The 26,387-nt window shown below is 42.5% G+C and overlaps 1 protein-coding gene across 5 annotated transcripts in view; it reads right to left on the bottom strand.

Moving 5' to 3' along the window:
- The window catches only part of LOC134355452 (zinc finger homeobox protein 4-like), a 283,107-nt gene that overhangs the window by 13,699 nt on the left and 243,021 nt on the right, over window positions 1–26,387 (bottom strand). For all 5 annotated transcript variants that reach the window (XM_063065360.1, XM_063065385.1, XM_063065389.1 and 2 more), the window contains exons 8-9: window positions 8,534–8,654; window positions 1,693–7,197 (exon numbers count right to left, since the gene is read on the bottom strand). In XM_063065360.1, the coding sequence (XP_062921430.1) occupies window positions 1,693–7,197; window positions 8,534–8,654 (5,626 nt within the window). The remainder of the gene's footprint in view (window positions 1–1,692; window positions 7,198–8,533; window positions 8,655–26,387) is intronic.

Raw genomic sequence — 26,387 nt, 5'->3', positions numbered from 1 at the left:
GGGTTGGGGATGTGTTGCTATTGTTGCTGCCATCTTTTCTGCAAATGAGGGGGTCGGAGATTGTATTGTTGCTGTTTTTCTGTGGGTGAGGGGGTTGGGGATTGTATTGTCACTGATTTTTCTGTGTGTGAGGGGATCAGGGATTGTATTGTCACTGTTTTTTTTCTGCGGGGAGGCGGTGGAGACTTGTTGCTATTGTTGCTGTTTTTTTCGTTGGGGAAGGTTGAGGGATTTTGGGTTTGTGCGAGTTTTGTTTCTTTTTCTTTTTCATACGGGGGGGAGTTGATGTATGGTCTTTCTATATTTCATGGCTATCTGGAGAAGACAAATATCAGAGTTGTATTGTACATCCATACTTTGACAAAAAAATAAACCTTTGAACCTTTACCATCAGTAGTATCTTGATACAAACCTTCAAATGTTTTACCATATATGGATACTGTACTTCTGTTTTTCCATATGATATAGAAGGACACCATTTCAAATGATACGCTGACTCCCAGAGCAATCCCAATCAGCACTAAATTTCCCTGAAATCTATTCCCCATGGAAACCGATCTGATCATAGAAAGAACTTTTAATCTCTCCACAGATTCTATCAGAGACTGAACTTGGCTTGTTGGACTATGAGGCAGCATTTGCACCAGCTGCAGCACCGAATCGTGACATTTATTCAATAGGCTTCATGATTTACCAAAACGCTTACCTTGTTAAATCTATGCAAAGTATATTTCGTTCCCTTAATTATGCAGATTTCTCCCAACCAATAATGCAAGAATATTTATTGAATACATATACCTTCAGAGCCATAAGATTATTTCAGATTTCTACTAACATAAAAGCATTTAAACTTGTACTTTTCTTCTTTTGTCTGAACAATAATGTTAATTATCTCCTTCCACTTCTCAATCAAACACAAGCATTTGTCCATCTATATTTAGCAAAGCATTAACCTCCTCCTTTTAAAACTAGTTTAATGAGCTGTATGGTAATTAGCTTCCTTTCATTACATTTAGCACCATATATCTTAAGACATGGACACATCACAAGCACACTACTCATTTCATAAATTGGTAGTTATCTTTCAGAATATATGCATTAGTTTCCTGAAATATTAAATAGATGTGAAACAGAAATATATCTTGCTAATTCCACCTCCTCACACTTAGTTTATATCTTCCAGTCTCTTGGATTCTTTTGTCATACACGGGGTGAAAAGGTAGACAGGTAACTCTATATGTGAGGGACGTTTAGGATTGTTCTACACCTGAGAGGTCAAATCCCAAAGATCCACTGTGACTCAGGCTCCAAATTTTTTCTACCTCACCCTCTCACTGCCTCTCTACGGGGAGGCATGCAAGATCTAGTAAGTGATAACAATGCCAACACTGGAATGCATGACGTAGAAAACTTTAAGTGTTGACAGATGTTTCGCAGGAACACTTTAAGATCCTAAATTGTGTGCATAAATTTAGTAAACTCTAGTAATTTGAAATAAATTGCACTTTATCATTTATCTGCACTGCATTTTCATAGCTTTTATACACTTTATTCTGCATTTTTGTTTTAGTTTATTCTAGCTCAATGCTAGAGTGATGATTTGATCTGTATAAACAGTATACAAGACAAGCTTTTTACTGTATTGTGGTACATTAAACCAATACCAATAGATATGCATTCTAAGTAACTTACCAGTTGTGTTTTGTGGAAAACTAGGCAGTGAAGCAGGACCATTTACTCCAGGAAGAATAACCGAAGAAAGTCCTGGGAGGCTTGAATAAGATGTTGGAGCATTGAGACCATGCAACGTGTTATTCTCCATAACACTTTGCTGATGCAGAACTTGCTGCTGTGACGTAATTCCCAATGCATCTGTGGCCTTCTTCAGTCGATCCAACTCTTGTTGGGCCATCAACTGTCGGACAGTTGTAGGAGCGAGATAGTCCTTCTCTTTATCCAGCTGACACCCCACTGTTTCCTTCACCTTATTGATATGCTGTTGTGAAAAGATGTGATCTCTGATAGACAAACGTGCAGTGTACATAACACCACATAAAGAACACTCTGTTCTCTGTGAATCACTTCCACTTTGATTCATCATGAACGACTTTGCCATGTTCAGCTTTATTTTTTTGTCCTTGGCTCGAGCATTCTGAAACCAGACCTGGACAACTCTCTTAGGCAGATTAATTTCATTGCCAAGAAGTTCACATTCTTGCATTGTTGGTGTTCGATAATCAGTGAAGCATGATTTTAGGACTTTTAATTGAAGGTTGCTCATTTGTGTTCTGAAGCGTTTATGGCCAGGACGTTCACTGGATCTGGATGATTTGAGGCTAGCGTGGCTCCCAAATGGACTAGGAGAACAGGGGTCAGCTAAACTCGATGTCTCACTTCGGTCAACGCTGTCATCCAGGTCATTTTCTCTTGATATAAAGCTTAGAGAAGGGCTGGGTAAGCTCACGGAAAGTCTTTCGTCATAATAGTCAACTGTGGGAGTTGTGGTCGTCGTTGACAATTGATCACCAGCTATTGATGTTTTTGGGTTGTCTGCAGACTCAGTAGCTCGATTCTCTGAGGTACTAACGGTAAGGTTTTCATTCTCATTGTTTCCTTCATCTCCTGTACTTCCATCACTCACAGCTGTGTTAACAGATGAAGTTTCATCATAATCTGTCTTATTCAAATCAAAACTGACAACAGCAGGGACCATGTTTGGGCTCCCTGTGTCTTCATTGCATTCTGATTTGAATAATGAAGGGCTCAGAAGATGTTTTGGTGACATATCTGCTGTTTTACTCACAGGTGTCGAAACTGCAGATTGATCATTTTCGCTTAACGCATCAATCTTGGAGAAGAGTAACGTTGGAAATTCAAAATAATTATCTTTCTGCGGACTCTCACCGTCATCGTCTTGTGGCATCACCGGGCTCGGGGGGAGACTGTAGCCTGCCTGCTTAGCTTCGTGCCAGTGTCGAGAACGGATGTGCGTCTCGAGTGCTGTTTTCGCTTTAAAAAGCGCTCGGCAGAAAGGACACCTTCGGTGAGACTGACTTGGGCCGAGAGCACGGAACTGCCCCTTTCTTTCACGAGCCCTGGTGTTCTGAAACCAGACCTGAACCACGCGTTTCTTTAAGCCTACTTCATTTGAAATGTGATCCAACATTTTTCGAGTAGGATTAGAATCCAACAAGTACTTTTCATACAGCACCTCAAGTTGTTCCGGAGTAATTGTTGTTCTAAGCCTTTTATCGCGATGTGGCTCGTCACTACAAATGGAGCCTTCCTTTTCAGTTTGATTGTTTTCCTCTTTCTCTTCCAATTTACGCTTCACTGTTCCAGACGTTGTATTGGAGGGCGTTGGAACTGATGAACCAGTTTGGGAGGATATCTGTGAAGGGGGTCCAGGAAGCAATTGTCCCCCCATCAGTGGACTATTTGGATCAAAAACCATGTAGGGCATATCTAAAGATCTATCCAAGATTTGTGAATGGAGGAATTGATTCTGGGCTGCCAAGAAATGGATGTGCTGGTGCTCCTGCCAAAGTTCCAAAGTTGGGAAGGCATATTTACACTGGTCACACTGGTATTGTAACATTTGAGGAGGTAGGCTGTTCTGTAAAGAGGTGACTGCTACAGACAGAGGGCTGGTTGGATGCACGGTGGTATTCTGAGGCTGTGAATGAGGTCGCGCTATTGGCTGTTGGGGCTGCTTTTGCTGAGGTGCTAAAGGCTGTGGCTCGGATGGAGGTGAGGATGTCAGTTTGACCATTGGAGAGGCTTGAGCTGCCTCAGCTTGCTTTGGTTTCTCTACTGGTTGGTTAGATTTAGGTGAATTTTTATCCATTTCTAGTTTGGGCGAAGGCATCAGAGGAGTGCTAGATCCAGAACTAGAACCCGATTTCGAACCGGATCCCGGCACTTTTCCTGCTGTAGGTTTTGATGGATCTGTTGGTCCAGATACATCAGGATGACTCGACAGCATTTGGTCTGTAGCATCCATTGAATCTTCTGTTTGACTATCATCCTGACCGTCGTCATCTTCATCTTTGTAACACTGTTTCTTTTGATGGGTAATTAGGTCAAAAATTCGAGGAAAGACTACATTGCATTTTTTACACTGATATTGCAAGTTACTGGTTCGAATATAACGTTCATTGGTTAGCTCTCGTCTTTCACTATCTTTAGTATCTGTTTGGTTCTCAAAACTCTTTCGTGCTTTTTGACGGGCATTTTGGAACCAGACGACAATTACTCGGGTAGGTAGGTTTAGAACTGTGGATAGCTGTTCTATTTCATCATCTTTTGGATAAGCATTCGTATCAAAAAAGTCCTGCAGAACCCTCAACTGGTAGTCCGTGAATCGCGTCCGGGATGAGCGTTTATTTATGGTACCGTCAGTCTTGTAATATTCCCCCGAACTAAAGAAAGTATCAGTTCTGGATTCTTCCAATGTGGTAATGGGTGGATTGTTGAAATTGTATGGCGAGTCCTTATTTCTTTGCCTTTCTTTAAAGAGGGTGTTACGAAACCAATGTTTAATAACCTTCTGAGGAAGTCCTGATTTTTCTGACATTTCCTGGATCTGTTCTTCAGTCGGAGAGTTATTTATATCAAAATAAGTCCGCAAGATCTTTAGCTGGTCATCTGTGATTCTTGTGCGTGGCCTCTTGAACTGGTGGTGCCTCAGGAAATTAGGATCCAAGCCCAGCTGCTGCTGGCAGAGCTGGGTGAGGTCAGCGGACAAGGATTCCATGGCTGGGAGTTGTAACGTGAGCTGGGGTGGCAAAGAAGAATGCTGCATCATGACCGGGGGGAAGAGAGGCAGATCCAAGGATACAGGCATCTGCACCTGGGATTGTGAGGAAGGTGGAGGGGGTGGTGGGGGTGGAGGTGGGGGAGGTGGAGGAGGCGGTGGTGGTAACGGTGATGGGACAGACGCTTGGAGTTTGCCGCTCCCCGTTGAGGGAGGAGCCGGCGGTGGCGGAGGCGGAGGCGGAGGTGGCGGAGGAGGAGGCGGTGGTGGAGGGGCGGGTGATTCTGGGGAGGATGGTACTACAGGATACAATTTGTCGTATGCTTCCCTGTAGTGACATGCAAATATTTCCAGCTCGCCAAAGGGGAAAAACTGACAATGAACATGCTCCTGGTGACTCTTCAGAATAAGTATGTTTGAAAACAGTTTGCCACATGCTTCACATTCTAGTTTGTCCACCCTCTCACTCTCCCCGTTCTTGCTTCTCTTCTGAACTTTCTGCTTATTTTCATTGAACTGGATAACCAGCTCGAAGCCAAAGTTTTCCAGTAAAGCCTTTGCTGCATTGCCTCTTGCACCGGATGGAATACGAGGAGGGGGAAGCATCGATTCCACTGACTTCTGCTTTTTCATCTCCTTATTCTCTTTTAAAGCATCGGATTCACTTAAAAAATCATGCTGTGCCTTGCCTTCTGTTACCTCCATTTGTTCCTCGACTTCTTTCAGGGAATAAGCTTCCTTTAATAACTGGGTCTCTGAGGAATTCAAAGTGTTTTGCTCCTGCTTTGTTGGTTTCACTACTTGCTGCTGCTGTTTCTGTGACAGCTGCTGTGACTGCATGGCTTGGTGCTGCTGGCTGTATTGTTGCTGAATCTGCAGTAAGTGCTGCCCTTGTACTTGTTGCTTTAAGTCATCCAGCAAAGATCCCGTCATTGCAGATATTCCAAAGGTCCCCGAGCTAGGCAAACCTGGCTCTGCGTTCAGGTTAAATTCAGTACCTGGCAGGTAAAACGGGAAGAGAAACTGTGGCTGCTGTAGCTGCAGCAAAGCTTCGGCTGTCAGAGGGAAGTGTGGTAACAGTGCTGGGTTTAGAAACTGAGGCTGAAAGAAAGCAGCTTGCTGCTGCAGTTCATGCTGCAGATGCATTTGTGCCTGGGCTTGTGCCAGGGCCTGGGCCTGCACCTGGGCTTGGGCTTGGGCTTGGGCCTGGGCCTGGGCTTGAGCTTGAGCCTGAGCTTGGGCCTGGGCCTGGGCCTGGGCCTGGGCCTGGGCCTGAGCCTGAGCCTGAGCCTGAGCTTGGTCCTGGGCTTGGGCCTGTACTGGAGACGGAGGGTGATGTTGGGCAGACTGGGGAGAAGTAGCATCACTCAGCTGTTTCTTGATTGCTTCTTTGATATCGGCATTGGTGTCCTTATTAGTAGCCGCGGCCACCCCATGAGAGTCTGCGGTCATTTGACCAGCGGCAGGACCGCTGCTGCTACTGCTCACGCTATTGCTTCCACTTCCGGTATTGCAATTCCCAGCTTCCAGCTTGGCCGCTCTTGCTTTTGTCTGGTGGAGCACCGATCTCATGTGTATTTCCAGTGTCGAGCTTTGACTGTAAGCAACGTTGCACGTGCTGCACTTGTAGGGCTTGTTATCTATGCTGTTGTTGGATTCTTGGGGAACTGGACTTGATGCCTCTTGGAGAACTTTCTTGAGCTTGTGCAGGTGCGATACAGAATTATAGTGAACTAAGAGAATATTCTTCTGAGTGAAAGATTCTTTACACACTGTGCATTTGTATGGTCGAGAAGGGTCCAAAAACTTCTCCATTGTAAAATTTGGACCTTTACGGAAAGGCAGTGTTCGCTTTGGTTCTGCACTTAAATCATCTAGAATGGAGCTACTGTCACTTCCTGTTGGGCTAACTTTCCCATCCTGCTCCAGTTCTTCTTCTTTATCCATTTCCTGTACCAGGATGTTATCGTCTTGACTGATGACATCGTTCTCTGACCAGAACTCCCCATTTACGTGGTAACTCCCACAAATCTGCTGCACTTCGGACTCGCTGAGTTCAGGATGACTCGTTTCCAAGTGCCTCTTTAAAGCTAGAAAAGTGCGGAAGCTGCGCTGACAAAGGCTGCACATCGTGGCAGCCCGAATGGCGTGATACTGAGAATGAATCTGAAGTTTTTGCATGGTCTTGAAAGCCAGACTGCATTGACTGCAGCGATACTTGTACACGTGCCGATCAGACACAGGCAACTGTTGCCTTTTCTGCAGTTCATTTAGTTGATCTTGCAAGGAATCTGAAACCTTAAACTGTTGACTTTCATCTTTTGTCCAGTCAGCAGGATCTGAAGCTTCCTTTGGCATTTTCTGCTCCTCAGTTTTTGACTCAGTTCCAGGCTTTGAGTTGTCTGAGCCCGTGTAAAGCTTTCCCTCCGATGAATATTCACCTGGTCAATAATTTAAAAAAAAGGTGTCAGATGAAAGAAATGTACACTGTGATTACAAAACACTAAAACTTCCTAAATTTCCTATAGGAGCCCAAAAGTGAGTATCACATCTCTTCCTATACAAAGACCATTGGAAAAGCTCCCAGGCATAACATTTTATGAGACTAACAACGAACAACACAAGTTCAATACTTTTCATTTTTCAAACTATTTAAGGACGTCGATAGATTTACAGAGTAGAAGCCCTGTCCGAGGGGATGAGCAAGAATAATTGCTTATATTGAAGAAGACAAATTCCAAGCATTTTTGAGCCTTTTGCTTTGAAGTCTTTCCAGGATTTGGAACAGGACAAGATTTCCCATAATTAATGTAGGCTGGATTACTCAGATAATTTGGAAAGTACCAAGATACGCCCCTGAGGAGCTGCAAGAACATAGAAGGTGAGTTGGTCAAATGCCAACACCTCCTTTTCCCCAGATTACCAGATTTACAGTTCATAGTCAATTAGCTGAGAGTTTGAAGATCCAGGTTCTATCCCAGATTACAATTCCACTTCAAGGGTAGAATATCTATTTGAGAACATTTAATATCTATAGAAGGCTCATTTTACCATTTCATCCAAAAGACTGCACTCTGTGCAAACGCAGCAAGCCTGCCGCCTAAATGCAGGCAGTGCCCGGGTCAGGTAAGGGTTCAGTTCCTGAGAATAGTCTCTAAATCAGTTTATCTGTAGGTCAGAAATGTCTGATTTCTGTAGTAACCCACATCATACCTGCTAAATTCTTTTGTTTCTTTGAACAATCACCTAACACTACCCACAATTAAACTGATGGAATAAGCACTGCATCCAGTCTTTAGTGAATACCATGGGACATTTTATTATTATTATTGCTAGCTTAAAAATACTTCAAAAAAGAAGAGGAATTTGCATAAATTCAGATTTGCATAAGGCAGGTCATTTGCAATATAGAGAGCCCCTGCTTTAAATTAGGAACCTTCTGCGAAATACAACCATTTAAATCAGTTGCCCAGTAGAATGATATGAAGATATAAGTGGTCTTTGATCCAGGCCCATGATTATCTTCTTGTCCCTTGGTAAATTAGGCTATCTCGTATGGGGAGCATCTGCACACACCTTGTTGCAATCGTCAGCAGCGGAGCCTATCTCTGCCCATGTAAAATAAGTTGTTAAAGCACATTTGAAGGATCAGTCAGTTAGAGCAAATTAATTTAGCATTCAAATCATCATTCTACCAGCTGGGTAATTTATTACACAGGTCTCACATAAGCCATATACTATACAGAAAGCTTGCATCCATTTCATTGCAATGCTTACCCAATGCTTTACATGATTCTTCTGTAGCTGCTGTTGCAGGATTGCTAAAGAAACTTTGCAGTTTGTCCAAACCAGTTGAGGGCAATATGCTGGTGGAGTTCATTCCATCTGGAAGAGACACCTTTGAAAAGACATGAGACTATGTAATATATCAACATGAAGATATTACACAAAAAACTGTTGTATTTATTTATAGAAAAAAAAGCCATTTCATCTGGATGGCACATTTTCCTGTATCTCATTCCATGCATTCTTTTTATCAAAGGGAAAGCAATGAGCTTTGCCAGTAGAAATTATGAAGAAAATTCCATTTATTAAACTTTTATGTAAAACCTTAACCAAAAAAAGTATTTTTGGACCTTATATAACTTGACGGAATAAGAGTAATAGCAACTATAATTCCTCTTCCTTAAGTACATTAGAATATGGTTTCATTGCACATCTGTATTTTGCACTATTACTTTTTAATGCACATTTTGTATTTTTGCATACCTCAATGCTTATATTTTGTATTTAAAGCATATATTCTGACTGAGCAACCTCGCAACAATAATTTCCTTTGGGATAAATAAAGTTTTATCTTATCTTGTCATAACAGTTGGAATAAATGAACTAATTTTAGCTCCTTTATTACCCTTAGTATGGGTTGCATGTAGATAGGCAAACAGAATGGAATTTGCTCCTACACATTTAATGCTTATTTTGAAAATTAATTTCTACCTTTTATAGGTGGGATGCAGATGTGTAGGGATGGGTTGGGGGAGCATTGGGAGAATAGGTTTATGATGTAAAATATCACTCTTTTGTGGTACTAGAGGACTCAAAAATGTCTGTTGAAAGACAATGATATTCGAGTGAGAATCAGTTCCCATAAGACCAGGAGGTCTTTTTATTCATAAGCCATAACATTAAGAGGCTTAAACAACAGGAATTCTGCAGATGCTGGAAGTTCAAGCAACATACATCAAAGTTGCTGGTGAACGCAGCAGGCCAAGCAGCATCTATAGGAAGAGGCGCAGTTGACGTTTCAGGCCGAGACCCTTTTCGCCTTCTGGAAATACTGTTGCAACTGTAGCAGGAATCATAGCAATTTTTCATTCTTTGTTTTGGGATCTGGACAAGGTCTATATTCATTTTCCTTGAAAAAGTAGTAGCGAGCTGCTGCCTTGAACTACTGTAGGCATTCTGTGAAAGGGAGTGGTGTCGGGTAGAGAGTTCCAGGAGTTAGAACCACCTTTTACTTGCCATGGTTTTACTTGTTCTCACATAACTGATCATCAAGTTACTGTCAACCTTTTGTAAAGATTCTTGGAAACCCACTTAAGGAAATGATCCTGCCTTGTCAGACACTCGGTCAGCAAAAGGCAGTTGCCCGGTAGCATCTGGTCTCAGCGCCAAAGGCTATGTGAAGCCCGTGCAAAGAAACGGCAGCAATCGACTTAAATTTGTCTCCCACCTCCTTTCAAGAACACTGCTCTGAAACCAACAGTTCACCACTTCTCTCTGTATTCTGTCTTATATACACAATTGCTGCTGCTTCTCATTTAATCGACTGGCTTGAATTTCATTATGACAATTCATAAATTCCACTTTGTCAACTAACCTTTGAAAGCCTAGAACCACAAAGTCAACCAAACCAGTTCTACTCCTCTGTTATGATATCAAAAAATCCAACCCAATTTGTTTGGCAGCACAATTTCCCTTCAACAATTCTGTTACGGCCGTCATGATAATGTATCTGTTCCCATGTTTTTGGTTATTGACATTAATACTTCTATTACCTTTGTAGGATTCCAAGTCTAAACAGCAATTAATTACACCTCAATGTTTAGATCTAGGGTGGCGGGGCGGAGATACTGTACACCTCTACCAGAGTAGGTGTAAGGCGCTCCTTCCCTCCACTCCTGCAGATCACCCTTGGAGAAAGTGTAGCACCTGCTTAGCACCCCTACCCCCCACCCCCACCCGATCAGTGAAAAAATAGGACCAGCCGGTATATATCACAAGTCTTGGTTATGTGACCACTGATGCCAGGCAGACAATCGATGAAGAGTATTGATAATGGCTGGGGTCGCCCGTCTTGTGAAGGCACTGCCCAGAAGAAGGCAATGGCAAAGGACTTCTGTTGAAAAATTTGCCAAGAACAATCATGGTCAGAACCATGATTGCCCATGTCATATGACACAGCACATAATGAATGAATGATGTTCAGATCAGGTCATTAACACAAAATGATATCTCTAGTTTCCTCCTTCATAAATGCTAGCTAATCTACTGAGAGTTTTCTATATTTATTTCAGATTTCTATTTTTTTCTTAATCTTCATTTTTGCCTGTAGTTTTGTATTTCCTTTTTCAATACAACTACCTTCTATCCTTGTTATAGGAATACCCAGTTTAAAACAATTTTCACTTATGCTCTGGAGCTTCAGGGAACCTGCATCATGTGCCTTACTAACTTTTTAATTAAAACCCATGTTAGCTGTGTCATTTCCTCTTTGTAACTGAAGAGCTACAGTTCTTATTCTGTGCTGAAATTGATTACATTAGTTAAAATCAAAACAGGTAATCTAATAAAATCATACTTTAATGCTTCAGAAGTAGCTCATGCACCACCAATATCTTTGCTAATTCTACTGCTAAAATGTGCAAAAGGACTATAGAGAAAATGAAATTATTTATGGTTATTCAGCAGCATCAAATTTTCTCTCTGATATGGTTTAATATATATGTAGGGATCATGTCTTAATTCTACGAACTACACCCTGCACAAACTATTTTGCTTAGAATTTTGATTTATGAAGAATGTGAAGATAAATTTATTAGAAAACACACTCAGTGGCCACATAATTGGGTACAGGAGTGGAACCCAGTGAGGTCTTCTGCTACTGTAGCCAACCCACTTCAAATTCTGATGTGCTGTGCATTCAGAGATGCTCTTCTACACATCACTGTTGTAACGTGTGGTGATTTGAGTTACTGCTCCTTTCCTGTCAGCTTGAACCAATCAACAATTATACCAGTGCCCGAGAGTAGGGTGAGCTGCTTTAATGAGATGTGAGTCCAGAAGCACTCACATCTACAGAGATAAAGTGGCCACAGAGTGTAAAGTTCATTTGGGAAAAATGACTTGTAATAAACATTTCTTTGCATAAAGATGAACTGTTTGAAATTATGTTATATATAGTATATGGAGACACAGTAATAGCAGATGCTGTAATATGGGGCGAAAAGCAAACTGTGGAGGGCAGGAATTGCCAATGTTTCAGGATGGGACCCCACAGCAAGATCCGGACCTGAAACCTGGACAATTCCTTTCTTCCCCACAGATGCTGCTCAACCCACTATATCAGTTTGTTATAAGCACAGGCAAACACATTAACATTGGCATGGTCTTATAAATTATATTTAATTTAAAGGCCTATGCCTACTAATATTTTACTAATTATTAAATTTTATAGGTAATTCAGAAATTACTTTAAAATACAAGATCAAGTTTTAAGTCATACCCCAAAGATTAAAGTTGTAAAACATGATGGAAAGGTATATGCTTCATTTACTTGAAAAGGATACATAATCCTCCTTAGACAGGATTGGCATTCATTATCCTTGAACAGCTAATGCACATATGTTCTAAGTTTATTGAAATAAAACAGGGGGCTGAAATTCCTTCAAATTAGGTCATTGTGGAAAATGGATGAAAGCTGGATTGTACCACTGGCTCCATTTCTTCTACTTCTTCTTTGATCTCATCCCCCATGTAAGCACTACCGAGGAGAGTGGGTGTTGGGCAGGCCTTCTGAGCAATCCTGCCGCCTACTTCCCCTCTTAGATGCACTACCCAAGATTGCCCAGTGATGTTAGGTTATCGTAGTGCTAATGAGGCAAAAATAATGAGGGACTTAACAGTAGCCAGTTGTCCTTCTAATTCTCCCTCCTCCTTCCTGCGCCTCAGTTTCAACTGAGGAGCAGATTGGGAGGCAGATTTTGGAAAGGTGCAAAAATAACAGGGTTGTTATCATGGGTGACTTTAACTTCCCTAATATTGATTGGCACCTGATTAGTTCCAAAGGTTTAGATGGGGCAGTGTTTGTTAAGTGTGTCCAGGATGGATTCCTGTCACAGTATGTGGACAGGCCGACTAGGGGGAATGCCATACTAGATCTAGTACTAGGTAATGAACCGGGTCAGGTCACAGATCTCTCAGTGGGTGAGCATCTGGGGGACAGTGACCACCGCTCCCTGGCCTTTAGCATTATCTTGGAAAAGGATAGAATCAGAGAGGACAGGAAAATTTTTAATTGAGGAAAGGCAAATTATGAGGCTATAAGGCTAGAACTTGTGGGTGTGAATTCGGATGATGTTTTTGCAGGGAAATGTACTATGGAAATGTGGTCGATGTTTAGAGATCTCTTGCAGGGTGTTAGGGATAAATTTGTCCTGGTGAGGAAGATAAAGAACGGTAGGGTGAAGGAACCATGGGTGACAAGTGAGATGGAAAATCTAGTCAGGTGGAAGAAGGCAGCATACATGAGGTTTAGGAAGCAAGGATCAGATGGGTCTATTGAGGAATATAGGGAAGCAAGAAAGGAGCTTAAGAAGGGGCTGAGAAGAGCAAGAAGGGGGCATGAGAACGCCTTGGTGAGTAGGATAAAGGAAAACCCCAAGGCATTCTTCAATTATGTGAAGAACAAAAGGATGACAGGAGTGAAGGTAGGACCGATTAGAGATAAAGGTGGGAAGATGTGCCTGGAGGCTGTGGAAGTGAGCGAGGTCCTCAGTGAATACTTCTCTTCGGTATTCACCAATGAGAGGGAACTTGATGATGGTGAGGACAATATGAGTGAGGTTGATGTTCTGGAGCATGTTGATATTAAGGGAGCGGAGGTGTTGGAGTTGTTAAAATACATTAGGACAGATAAGTCCCCGGGGCCTGACAGAATATTCCCCAGGCTGCTCCACGAGGTGAGAGAAGAGATTGCTGAGCCTCTGGCTATGATCTTTATGTCCTCGTTGTCCACGGGAATGGTACCAGAGGATTGGAGGGAGGCAAATGTTGTCCCCTTGTTCAAAAAAGTTAGTAGGGATAGTCCGGGTAATTATAGACCAGTGAGCCTTATGTCTGTGGTGGGAAAGCTGTTGGAAAAGATTCTTAGAGATAGGATCTATAGGCATTTAGAGAATCATGGTCTGATCAGGGACAGTCAGCATGGGTTTGTGAAGGGTAGATCCTGTCTAACAAGCCTGATAGAGTTCTTTGAGGAGGTGACCAGGCATATAGATGAGGGTAGTGCAGTGGATGTGTCTACACGGATTTTTGTAAGGCATTTGACAAGGTTCCACACGGTAGGCTTATTCAGAAAGTTAGAAGGCATGGGATCCAGGGAAGTTTGGCCAGGTGGATTCAGAATTGGCTTGCCTGCAGAAGGCAGAGGGTTGTGGTGGAGGGAGTACATTCAGATTGGAGGATTGTGACTAGTGGTGTCTCACAAGGATCTGTTCTGGGACCTCTACTTTTTGTGATTTTTATTAACGACCTGGATGTGGGGGTAGAAGGGTGGGTTGGCAAGTTTGCAGACGACACAAAGGTTGATGGTGTTGTAGATAGTGTAGAGGATTGTCAAAGATTGCAGAGAGACATTGATAGGATGCAGAAGTGGACTGAGAAGTGGCAGATGGAGTTCAACCCGGAGAAGTGTGAGGTGGTACACTTTGGAAGGACAAACTCCAAGGCAGAGTACAAAGTAAGTGGCAGGATACTTGGTAGTGTGGAGGAGCAGAGGGATCTCGGGGTACATGTCCACAGATCCCTGAAAGTTGCCTCACAGATGGATAGGGTAGTTAAGAAAGCTTATGGGGTGTTAGCTTTCATAAGTCGAGGAATAGAGTTTAAGAGTTGCGATGTAATGATGCAGCTCTATAAAACTCTGGTTAGGCCACACTTGGAGTACTGTGTCCATTTCTGGTCACCTCACTATAAGAAGGATGTGGAAGCATTGGAAAGGGTACAGAGGAGATTTACCAGAATGCTGCCTGGTTTAGAAAGTATGCATTATGATCAGAGATTAAGGGAGCTAGGGCTTTACTCTTTGGAGAGGAGGAGGATGAGAGGAGACATGATAGAGGTGTACAAGATAATAAGAGGAATAGATAGAGTGGATAGCCAGCACTTCCCCAGGGCACCACTGCTCAATACAAGAGGACATGGCTTTAAGGTAAGGGGTGGGAAGTTCAAGGGGGATATTAGAGGAAGGTTGTTCACTCAGAGAGTGGTTGGTGCGTGGAATGCACTGCCTGAGTCAGTGGTGGAGGCAGATACACTAGTGAAGTTTAAGAGACTACTAGACAGCTATATGGAGGAATTTAAGGTGGGGGCTTAAATGGTAGGCAGGGTTTGAGGGTCGGCACAACATTGTGGGCCAAAGGACCTGTACTGTGCTGTACTATTCTATATTCTATGTTCAATGGGTGAAGAATATAATTTTTATAATTAATAATTTCCCAGTTTATTTTTAGAGCCTTTCTTATACAGTGGAACAATATTGGCCATCCTCCAGTCTTCTGGTACCTCACCTTTCACTAAGGTTGATTTAAATATCTCTGCAAGGCCCCCGGCAATTTCTGCATTTGCCTTCCGCTGGACCCAAGGGAACACCTTGTCAGGCCCTGGGGATTTATCCTGCCTAATTTGCCTCAGGATAGCAAACACCTCCTCCTCTGTAATCTGTATATGGTCCATGAAGTTGATGCCACGTTGCCTCACTTCTGTAGAACCTGTGTCCATCTCCTGAGTAAATACAGATGCAAAAAGATCTTTTAAGATCTCCCCCATCAATTTTGGCTCCACACATTGATTACCATTCCGGTCTTCCAGAGGACCAACTTCGTCTCTCGCAATCCTTGTGAACTAAAACTGCATAAGAAAACTGATTGATATGTCACAAAGAAAGCCTTACCTAGCCTCAGAGAATTGTCCCAACCTGTTTTAGATGAAAATAAATTATTTGAATTGAGTGGCTGTTATTTTGCTGGCACACAGCACACGACAAAGCCCCATAAACTGCAAGGGGATAAATGGAAGGTTGCTCGGTTTTGGTAGAGTGGATTGCAACCTATACGTCCCTGAGCTTTACTTAGTATCGTGAGATCTATATAAAGTCCATTTCAACATCGTGAGCAGGCATTTGTGGCTTTGGTGTAATAATTCTGCTGAAGGACAATTCTTCAAATAATAGAGTACTCCCATTGCGCTAGATTATCAGATTAGTGTCCACAACAAATCCTGGAGGGAAGCATAAAGGCAAGATTAAGAGCAATTCAACCAAATTGATGTAAGAATACATCCAGACTAGGAGAAGAGTATGAAAACAACTCGGTACTATATATTTTATGCATGTAATTCTCTGTGACTGCTTAAAAATCAATACAAGACTGAAGATGAGGTGAGGCTATGTGTCTATTATAACTTCTATCTTTCAATGGCTATTTTTAAACAACTGTCACAGAATCAGAATATTGGAGATGGCAGGGTCATAGACGACGTTGCAATTCACCCCAGAACTAATGCCACGTAATTGCCCATATATTAAAATACCCACCTGTTCTTCATGTACTTCTGCTGGATGGTCGAAAAATTAATTCCTTTTACACTGGAAAACAGGGCTGCTCCGTTTAGATAAACTTAATCCAGACTGCACCCATTTCTAATCTACCTCATATGAAAATTTGATCCCTAACTTTCCACATGTCTTGGTGCTAGTAAAACATTCTTCAGGCATACAACTTTCTCAACAGTAATGGGAGCGTTACTTTTCACATTGTTTGTCAATCATTTAGATAGGGCAATTGATGGCTTTGTGGCAAAGCAGACTTTGCTTTGTTGATACGGATGATACGTAAATAGCTGGGAGGTAGGTAGTGCTGAGGAAGCAATGCAATTGCGGCAAGACTTAGACAAATTTGAAGAACGGGCAAAAAAGTGGCAGATGGAATACAGTGTTGGGAAACGTATGATAATATACTTTGGTAAAAGGAACAATAATGTGGACTATTATCTGTAAAGAAACCGGAGACTTTGTGCAAGACTCTCAGAAGGTTAATTTACAGGTTGAGTCTGTGGTAAAGAAGGCAAATGCAATGTTGACATTTATTTCAACGGGTATAGAATATAAAAGCAAGGAGATAATGCTGAGGCTTTACAAGACACTAGGCAGGCTGCCCTTGGAGTATTGTTCACAGTTTTCTAGTCAAGTCAAGCCACTTGTTATTGTCATTTCAAACATAACTGCTGGTGCAGTACACAGTAAAAATGAGACAACGTTTTTCAGGACCATGGCACTACATGAAACAATACAAAAACTACACTGAACTACGTAAAACAACACAAAACTACACTAGACTACAGACCTACCCAGGACTGCATAAAGTGCACAAAACAGTGCAGGCATTACAATAAATAATAAACAAGACATTGGGCACAGTAGAGGGCAATAGGTTGGTGTCAGTCCAGGCTCTGGGTATTGAGGAGTCTGACGACTTGGGGGAAGAAACTGTTACATAGTCTGGTCGTGAGAGCCCGAATGCTTCGGTGCCTTTTGCCAGATGGCAGGAGGGAGAAGAGTTTGTATGAGGGGTGTGTGGGGTCCTTCATAATGCTGTTTGCTTTGCGGATGCAGCGTGTGATGTAAATGTCTGTAACGGCGGGAAGAGAGACTTCGATGATCTTCTCAGCTGACCTCACTATTCGCTGCAGGGTCTTGCGATCCGAGATGGTGCAATTTCCGAACCAGGCAGTGATGCAGTTGCTCAGGATGCTCTCAATACAACCTCTGTAGAATGTGGTGAGGATGAGGGGTGGGAGATGGACTTTTCCCAGCCTTCACAGAAAGTAGAGACGCTGCTGGGCTTTCTTTGCTATGGAGCTGGTGTTGAGGGACCAGGTGAGATCCTCCGCCAGGTGATCACCAAGAAATTTGGGCCCCATATCTCAGAAGGATGTGTTGCCATTGGAGAGAATCCAGAGGTGGTTCATGAGGATGATTCTGGGAGTGAAGGGATTAACATCTGAGGAGCATTTGGCAGCTTTGGGCCTGTACTCACTGGAATTTAGAAGAATGCAGGGGGGTCTCAATGAAACCCACTGACGTTGAAAGGACTAGATAGGGTGGTTGTGGAGAGGATGCATCCTGTTGGGGGGGTATCCAGAACTGGAGGGCATAACCTCAAAATTAAGAGGGGCCCTTTAAGAACAGAGGTAAGGAGGAGTTTTTTTTAGCCATAGAGTGGTGAATCTGTGGAATGCTCTGCCACAGAGTGTGGTGAAAGCCAAGTCCATGGGTATATTTAAGGTGGAAGTTGATAGTTTCCTGATCGGTCAGGGCACCAAAGGATATGGCAAGAAGACAGGTGTATGGGGTTGAGTAGGATCCGGGATCAGTCATGATGGAATAGCAGAACAGACTCATGGGCTGAATGGCCTAATTCTACACCTATGTCTTATAGTCTAACAGCAGTGTGCAGTGTGGTTTTCAGCTTCACTAGTCTGAATAAGAACAGATCTTTCTTGCTCGATGGCGGGGGGGGGGGGGTCATATTTCATTAGCCCTATTTTTCCTGGCACCTTGGGCAGCACGGTAGTGTTGTGGTTAGCACAACTCTATACAGTACAGGCAATCCGGGTTTATTTCCCGCTGCTGCCTGTAAGGTGTTTGTACATCTTCCCAGGGACTGCATAGGTTTCCTCTGGATGCTCTAGTTTCCTCCCACAATCCAAAGACACACTGGCTGGTAGGTTAATTGGTCATTTTTAAGTTGGCCTGTGATTGGGCTAGGATTAAATCAGGGGATTGCTGGGTAGCGCAGCTGGAAGGGCCTATTCCACAATGTATGTCAATAAATCATTACTTCAAAGGACAAACTCACAAACGGAATTCCTTTTCAACCTGCTCCACAGCTCTCTGCAGCTTATTCTCAGCACCAATTCTCGGTGCTTATCCTAAATTCTGCTTGCATTATAAAACCACCTTCCTGACATCTTTAACAACATTTCTGCCTTCACAACTAACCCCGCTTTGGGGTTTGCCATGCTCTTGCTGGATGACATTAAGGTGGACCAGAAGATGATATCACAGGCAACTACGAAAACAGAGAAGGAAGCACAAGGTCATCTTATCCACCTAGAGCAGGGGTTCCCAACCCTTTTGATGCCACGGACCAATACCATTAAACAAAGGGTTTGTGGACTCCAGGTTCGGAACCTCTAGCCTAGATGTTCTGAGGAAACAAGCCATTCCTGGACTCTTCTGAGAGCCATTGGTCTTGTAGGGAGCACTTCTCTGTTAATTGTATCATACCACAATCTCAAATGTTTATGCATATTTGGACTATTCTCAGCTCCTCAAAATCATTCACTCTCAAATTCCTGGCATCAGGATCGTTCCAGGTTGCTGCACAAATCTAGTGTATATAATAAAGTTTGCTGTATGGCTCATTCAGGTGGTCACCCAGGAAGACAAGACATTGGCCCACAAGAGCAGGCAAAGGAATGTGTTACTGCAGACGTCACAAAGAGGTAAGAGGGATTAAAGAAAGATTAGCCTTATTTGTCCCTACATACAGTGAAATCTGTGAGGAATCTCGAGCAACTGGGGGAAACCCACATGGGTGGTCACAGGGAGAAAGTACAAACTCCTTACAGACAGTGGTGGGGATTGAACCCTGATCTTACAGCTGGCACTGTAAGGTGATTTCGCTAACCGCCACGCTGTGCTGCCCTAGAAGTGCAATTATTTAAAGACTGGCCACATCAGCTATTGCTCCTTGTACAGATTGCCCTGGAATGAGTGCCTGGAAGAATCTGCATGGCTTCCTAGCACAGGGAATATTCTCCTGCAAATGATGTTGTCAATCACCCAGTCCAGGTTTCCTCGCTTGGGTGCTCTGTCCCTCCTCTCGGTTCGACCACTGCACCAGCTATTCTTGAATAAGCAATACTCTCCAACATTTAGACGAGTGTTGCTGAATGACTAGGGAATAATTCTGTTGAAAAGCAAGCTCTGAAACATTCCTCGTTGGGAAACTTGACACCTCTGTTTTGTACACCTCACAATCGTAATGAAATTTACAATGTGTTAGAGTGCTATGCAGCTCTGCTTAAGTACAAATATGAGAATACAGGAGGCTCTTCTGGGCTAATAAATCCACACTCTTTTTAATGCAGTCTCTGACATTTTTTATCATATAGTGAAATTCAAATTATTTGTGAGCCCTCTTCCAAATGTTCCTATCCTAACCTACCTCATTTCTGGAGCAACAAATTCTAAGTTTGTTATCCATATGAAAAGTCTCGATTTTTTTCTCTCTTCTTGGCAGGGTAATCAGTAATTATCACAGTTTCCTTCTCTGCTATCCTACAAATGTCAGATTTCACCTTTTTCTTCTCAATACAAGTAACACCACTGTAAACATTTACCTGCCATGAAAGACCAACTGTGGCTTTGCCAAGTACTTTGATATGCAGTATTACTCCAGAACACCAGTGTGACAAGGTGTTCTGCACAACCGTGTAGAGTGAGGGCAGAAATGCTCAAGGATAAAGGGGAAAGCAGGTGCTTGGAGGCTCAGGAGGTAGAGGAGGTCCTGGAGCAGGTTGAGGTTAAGAAAGCTTCTGAAAAGCATATTGATAGCTAAGTCCCTGCGGCTGGAAGGAATATATGCCAGGTTACTACAGGAAACAAGGGAAGAGACTGCTGGGGCAGTGACAATGATGTTTGTGTCCTCCTTGGTCACAGGATTGGAGGATGCAGATGTTCTTTTGCTCCGGAAAAGTAATAAGGATAATCCTGGGAATTATAAACCAGCAAGTCATATGTCAGCGGTGGGAAAACTATGGGGAAAGATTCTTAGAAACAGAATTTACCAGCATTTGGAGAAGCATGGTTTTATAACGGATAGTCAGCATAGGTTTTTGTGGTGGTAAAACAAATTGATAAAAGTAGAGCGGTGGATGTGGTGTACATGGATTTTAGTAAAGTGTTCAACAAGGTTTCTCCTGGTAGGTTCATCCAGAAAGCCATGAGGCATGGGCTCCAGGGAAACTTGGCTGCGTGGATTTGGAAAATGGCTTGCCCGCAGAAGGTGGAGTGCGGTAGTGGATGGAGCATTCCCTTCCTGGTGAATAGTGGTCCTGCACACGGATCTGTTCCAGCACTCCTGTGATTTGGATGAGGAAGCAGCGGGGTGGATTCGTAAATTTGCAGATGACACAAAGGTTAGAGGTGTTGCAGATTTTATTGTAATATAGACAGGATGCAGAGTTGGGCAGAAAATTGACAGAAGAAGTTCAGTCCAGAAAAGTGTGAAGTGATTAACCTCAGAGGATTGAACATAAAGACAGAGTAGAAGTTTAACAACAGGATTCACCACAGTGTGGAGGGATAGAGAGTTCAAGTCTATAGATCCTTCAAAGTTGCTGCACAAGTTGTTCAAGTCCGAGTTTAATTGTCATTCAACCATACATGAATACCCCTGAATACAGCCAATTGAAACAATGTTAACCCAGGGCCAAGGTGTAAAACACAGTTCCAACAGTCACACACAGCACAAGGCACACAGAAGATATTAGTAAAATATTGTCACACAAGAAAATATATAGTCCAAGACCTTGAGCCAATGAATGCTGTAGGAGCCTGTAGTTGAACACATCTTGGCCTGAAAAGTCGACTGTTCACTATTTTCCATAGATGCTGCCTGGTCTGCTGGGTTCCCCCAGCATTGTGTGTATGTCACTTGAACACAATACTGCTTGTCTTCTGCTGAGCAAACACTGGAGGGAGGCACCAAGCCCGGCTTGGGTGCCGAGCCACACCGCCTCTGGTGAAGCACACCGACTCCAACGCCTCTCTCCTGGGTGGCTGTAGTCAGATGACACCTTGGCTTGAGGCCTAATACTGACTACAACCGAGACCACACAGCTTCCATGCCGTCCGTCAATAAATCAGTGAATTGGACTTGCAGCATTCCACATTAATAATGTCCAAACAGGGTCATGCGATCACAAGAAAAGTGACTAAGACAATCATTTGCTGTTGGACTGCACACCACCTTCGCGCACCAACTCCTCCGACGCCTCTCTGACTCAAGCAGCAGCACGATCCATGCTAAGTCCAGATCTTTCGTTTCTCCACAAACAAGCAACTTGTTGATGCAGTAAGTTCAGCAGGGTCTGGTGATCATAACAATTATGTTCAAAAAGGACAATAACACCCTTTGGTTGATCCTGTAGAAGCTGCTGTGATCAAAAGCGCCACCATCTTACTGGGAGTAATTTGATAGGCTAGTTAAAAAGGCGCATGGTGTGCTGGCCTTCATTAGTCAAGGATTGAGTTCAAAAGCCACGAGGTAATATTGCAGCTCCATAACACTCTGGTTGGATGACACTTTGACTATTGTGTTCACTTCTGGTTGCTTCATCATGGGGAAGGATGTGGAAGATTTAGAGAGGATGCAGAGGAGGTTTACCAGGATGCTGCCAGGATTAGAGAGTTTTCTTATGAGAAAAGGTTGAGTAAGCTAGGGTTTTCTCTTTGGAGCAACTTGATAGAGGTGTATAATATTATGAACAGCACAGACTGAGGACATAGCCAGCACCTTTTTCCCCCAGGGTCACAACGGCCAATAGCAGAGGATGTTTGTTTAAGGTGAGTGGAGGGAAGTTAGGGGAGATGTCAAAGAGAACGGTGGGTGCCTGGAATGGTGATGGTGGTAGCGGCTTTACCAATGACAGTTAAGGTAGGCACATGAATGTCGGACAAATGGAGAATCAAGCACTGTGTAGTTAGATTGATCGTGGACTAAGTATATTGATTAGCAGAACAATGTGGGCCAAAGGGCCCATACTGTAGGCTGTATGTTTCTATATTTCTATGCAACACTGAACATTTGCAAACAACAAGGAGATTTCTTGCACTGTGAGAACTAACCGAAATGGGAAATAATTTAAAATGCCAAACAGAGAAAAATATGAATCCAAAATATATCCAATAATGCACAAAGTACCCTTTATGCAACAAATTTGTAAGGATTAGGACAGCCCATACAAACCAATTCTTTGTGCAACCAATATTTTCTGCTATTTCGGTTTGTATCATTTTACCCTTATTTCTACCAAAACCCATTTACTATACTTAAGCCAACTGCTGAGAGTGTCTAGATTTCTTTGATTGCTATAATTTTTTTTTACGAGTCGGCCTGCCACTGTGCTTGATTGAAGGAAATTTCATATACGGTGCCTTGAAAAATTATTCAGTTCCCACAACTATTTTCACATTTTACTGTCTCATTTTCCAAATTTAATATATATTTAAATTGGATTTTTGAGCTAATCTGCAAAACATTGTGCATCATGTCAAATCAAAAGAAAAATTTCAAAATCTGTCATCAATTTACTAAAAATTACAAACCAAAATTGAGAGACTGAAAAAGTATTCATCCCCTTTGTAATTACTATGCTAACTTTTCTGAGGGGCAATATAATAGTGAATCTGTGGAATGCTCTGCCACAGAATATAGTGGAGGCCAAGTCCATGCATATGTTAAAGTTGATTGTTTCCTGATCAGTCAGCGTATCAAAGGATACGGCGAGAAGGCAGGTGTGTGGGGTTGAGTGGTATCTGAGATCAGCCATGATGAAATGGTGGAGCAGACTTGATGGGCTGAATGGCCTACTTCTCCTATGTCTAATGGTCTTATATACAGTGTTACCTTACCAACTCACCCAATTTGTTGATATAGAAAATTGGAGGCTCACCTGTTTTCAATGAATTCATAAGAATAAATAACCCCTCTCTCTGTAAGATCCAAAAATTTGGTAGATTTTCAACAGACCAAACGAAAATGAAGACTCAAAGGCATTCAAGACAAGGTGGGGAAATGGTAATAGAGAAGCACAAATCTCGGGAAGGGTACAAGACATCTCAATGGCACTGAACATACCTTGGAGCTCTGTGCAGTCCGTCGTGAAAAAGTGGAAACAAATATGAAACCACAGCCAAACTGCCGAGATCAAGCCATCCTTCTAAACCTCCAGAACAATATGGCACCAACAATCACTCTGAGTGAGCTGCAGAAGTTCATAGCTGGAACTGAAAATGAAGTTCATAGTTCCATAGTCTCTAAGGCCTTGCACAAAGGGGTATTTATGGGAGAGTGGAAAGAAAGAAGCCCTACCTAAAGAAAAGGGATATCCTTGCTTATGAAGACTTTGCAAAGCTTCGCTTAGAAGATACTGCAGAAATGTGGAAGAAGGTCCACACTGCACATCAGCCAGGTAACACCATCCCTACTGTAAAGTATGGTGGAGGTAGTATCATGCTATGGGGATGCTTTTCAGCAACACAGACTAGAAATCTGCTCAGAACTGATGGGAAGATGAATGCTGCTTAATACAGAGAGATCCTGGATAAAAACCTGCTAGCCTCTGCCAAAAAGCGTAAACTGGGAGGAAGCTCATCTTTCAGCAGGACAACAACCCAAAGCACACTGCCAGAACAAATGGAGTGGCTTCAAATGAAGCTAATTGATGTCCTTGCGTGGCCCAGTCAAAGTCCTGACCTTAACCGAATCAAACATCTCTGGTAAGATCTCAAAATTGCTGTGCACCTCCATTCCACAAACAACCTGGCTCAGCTTGAGCAATTTTGCAAGGAGGAATGGGAAAACTTTGCTCCATCACATTATGCAAAGCAAATAGAGACATGTCCAAAAAGACTACTGGCTGTAATAGCTATGAGAGGTGGGTAGATAAAGGAGATGCAGTAGACGTGGTGTACTTGGATTTTCAGAAGGTCCTTGACAAGGTGCCGCACATGAGGCTGCTTAGCAAGATAACCGCCCATGGAATTACAGGGAAGTTACTAGCATGGGTGGAGCATTGGCTGATCAGCAGAAAACAGAGAGTGGGAACAAAGGGATCCTATTCTGGCTGGCTGCTGGTTACCAGTGGAGTTCCACAGGGGTCGAGTGTTGGGATCTCTGCTTTTTACGATGTATATCAATGATTTGGACTACAGTATTAATGGATTTGTGGCTAAATTTTCCAATGATACAAAGATAGATGGAGGAGTGGGTAATGTTGAGGAAACAGAGAGCCTGCAGAGAGACTTAGATAGTTTACGGGAATGGACAAAGAAGTGGCAAATGAAATACAATGTTGGAAAGTGTATGGTCACGCACTTTGGTGGAAGAAATAAATGGGCAGACTATTATTTAGATGGGGAGAGAATTCAAAATGCAGAGATGCAAAGGGTCTTGAGAGTCCTTGTGCAAGATACCCTAAAGGTTAACCTTCAGGTTGAGTCGGTTGGGAAGAAGGCGGATGCAATGTTGGCATTCATTTCTACAGGTATAGAATATAAGAGCAGGGATGTGATATTGAGGCTCTGTAAGGCATTCATGATATCACACTTGGGACATTATGTGCAGTTTTGGGCTCCTTATTTTAGAAAGGATATACTGACATTGGAGAGGGTTCAGAGAAGATTCACAGGAATGATTCCAGGAATGAAAAGGTTACTGTATGAGGACTGTCTGGCAGCTCTTGAGCTGTATTCCCTGGAGTTCAGGAGAATGGGCGGGGGAATCTCAGAAACAATCCGAATGTTAAAAGACCTGAACAGATTAGATATGGCTAAATTATTTCCCATGGTAGGGGATTCTAGGACAAGAAGCCATGACTTCAGGATTGAAGGACATCCATTTAGAACTGAGATGCGGAGAAATTCCTTTAGTCAGAGGGTGGTAAATCCATGGATTTGTTGTTACAAGTGGCTGTGGAGGCCAAGTCACTGGATGTATGTAAGATAGAGATAGATAGGTTCTTGATTAGCCAGGCCATTGAAGGGTACGGGGTGAAGGCAGGGGAGTGGGGTTGACTGGAAGAATTGGATCAGCCCATGATTGAATGGCAGAGCAGACGATGGGCCGAATGGCCTACTTCTGCTCCTATGTCTTATGGTCTTATGGTTCAACTAAGTACCAGCAAGGGTGGTGAATGCTGTACTTTTGAACTGCTGACATTTCAAATATTGTAATTTTAGTTTTTCATGCTTTACAATTTTCTCTATTTTTTGGACTCTACTGTGAAACAAGGTGTATGTGATTCACAAATAGAAATTCTCAGTTAAATTGATCAAAATCTCTGGTTGTAACACTCATCTATGTGAACACAGGTTTGGGGGCTGAATACTTTCACAAGGCACTGTACCTGAACCCTACACTGTGAGAGCTGCATAAACAGCTGGGGCTTAGGAGAACCTCTTATAGGAGCCCATGTATCAGTGACCTCAAAGGGGAGGCTTTCTATCACCTTTAATTTCTTTTTAGAGGTCTTCAAGTTGGCTAGTTAATTGATTATTAATACCATAAGACCAGGAATTTCCTTAGAGCTGCTCCTGAGGTTTCTGCTGGCAAAGTTAAAACACAAAACTGGGAACAGCTGCAAAGAAATTCCCAGTCCTAATCTTCTTTAACAGCTTTAGATGTGGAATTTTATTAAATTCTTTCTTAAAATCCAATTATATTAATAAAGCATACCATCAAATTTGCTTAATTCCTTACAGGATCTTGTAGGTATGACCTGTTGTTTTTAATTTGACTATTCATGGTGATCTGAACATTGACGGTGTGCATAAATACTTTATACTTCATTGTCGCCAAACAATTGGTACTAGAACGTACAATCCTCACAGTGATATTTGATTGTGCGCTTCACACTCCCTGGATTACAAATATTAAAATAGTTAAAATTAGTAAATATTAAAAATTTAAATTATAAATCATAAATAGAAAATAGAAAAATG

Source organism: Mobula hypostoma, chromosome 1, assembly GCF_963921235.1.
Source record: "Mobula hypostoma chromosome 1, sMobHyp1.1, whole genome shotgun sequence".
Lineage (NCBI taxonomy): Eukaryota > Metazoa > Chordata > Chondrichthyes > Myliobatiformes > Myliobatidae > Mobula > Mobula hypostoma.
The sequence above is the reverse complement of the archived record's forward strand: the minus strand, read 5'-3'. Positions and strand labels throughout refer to the sequence as shown.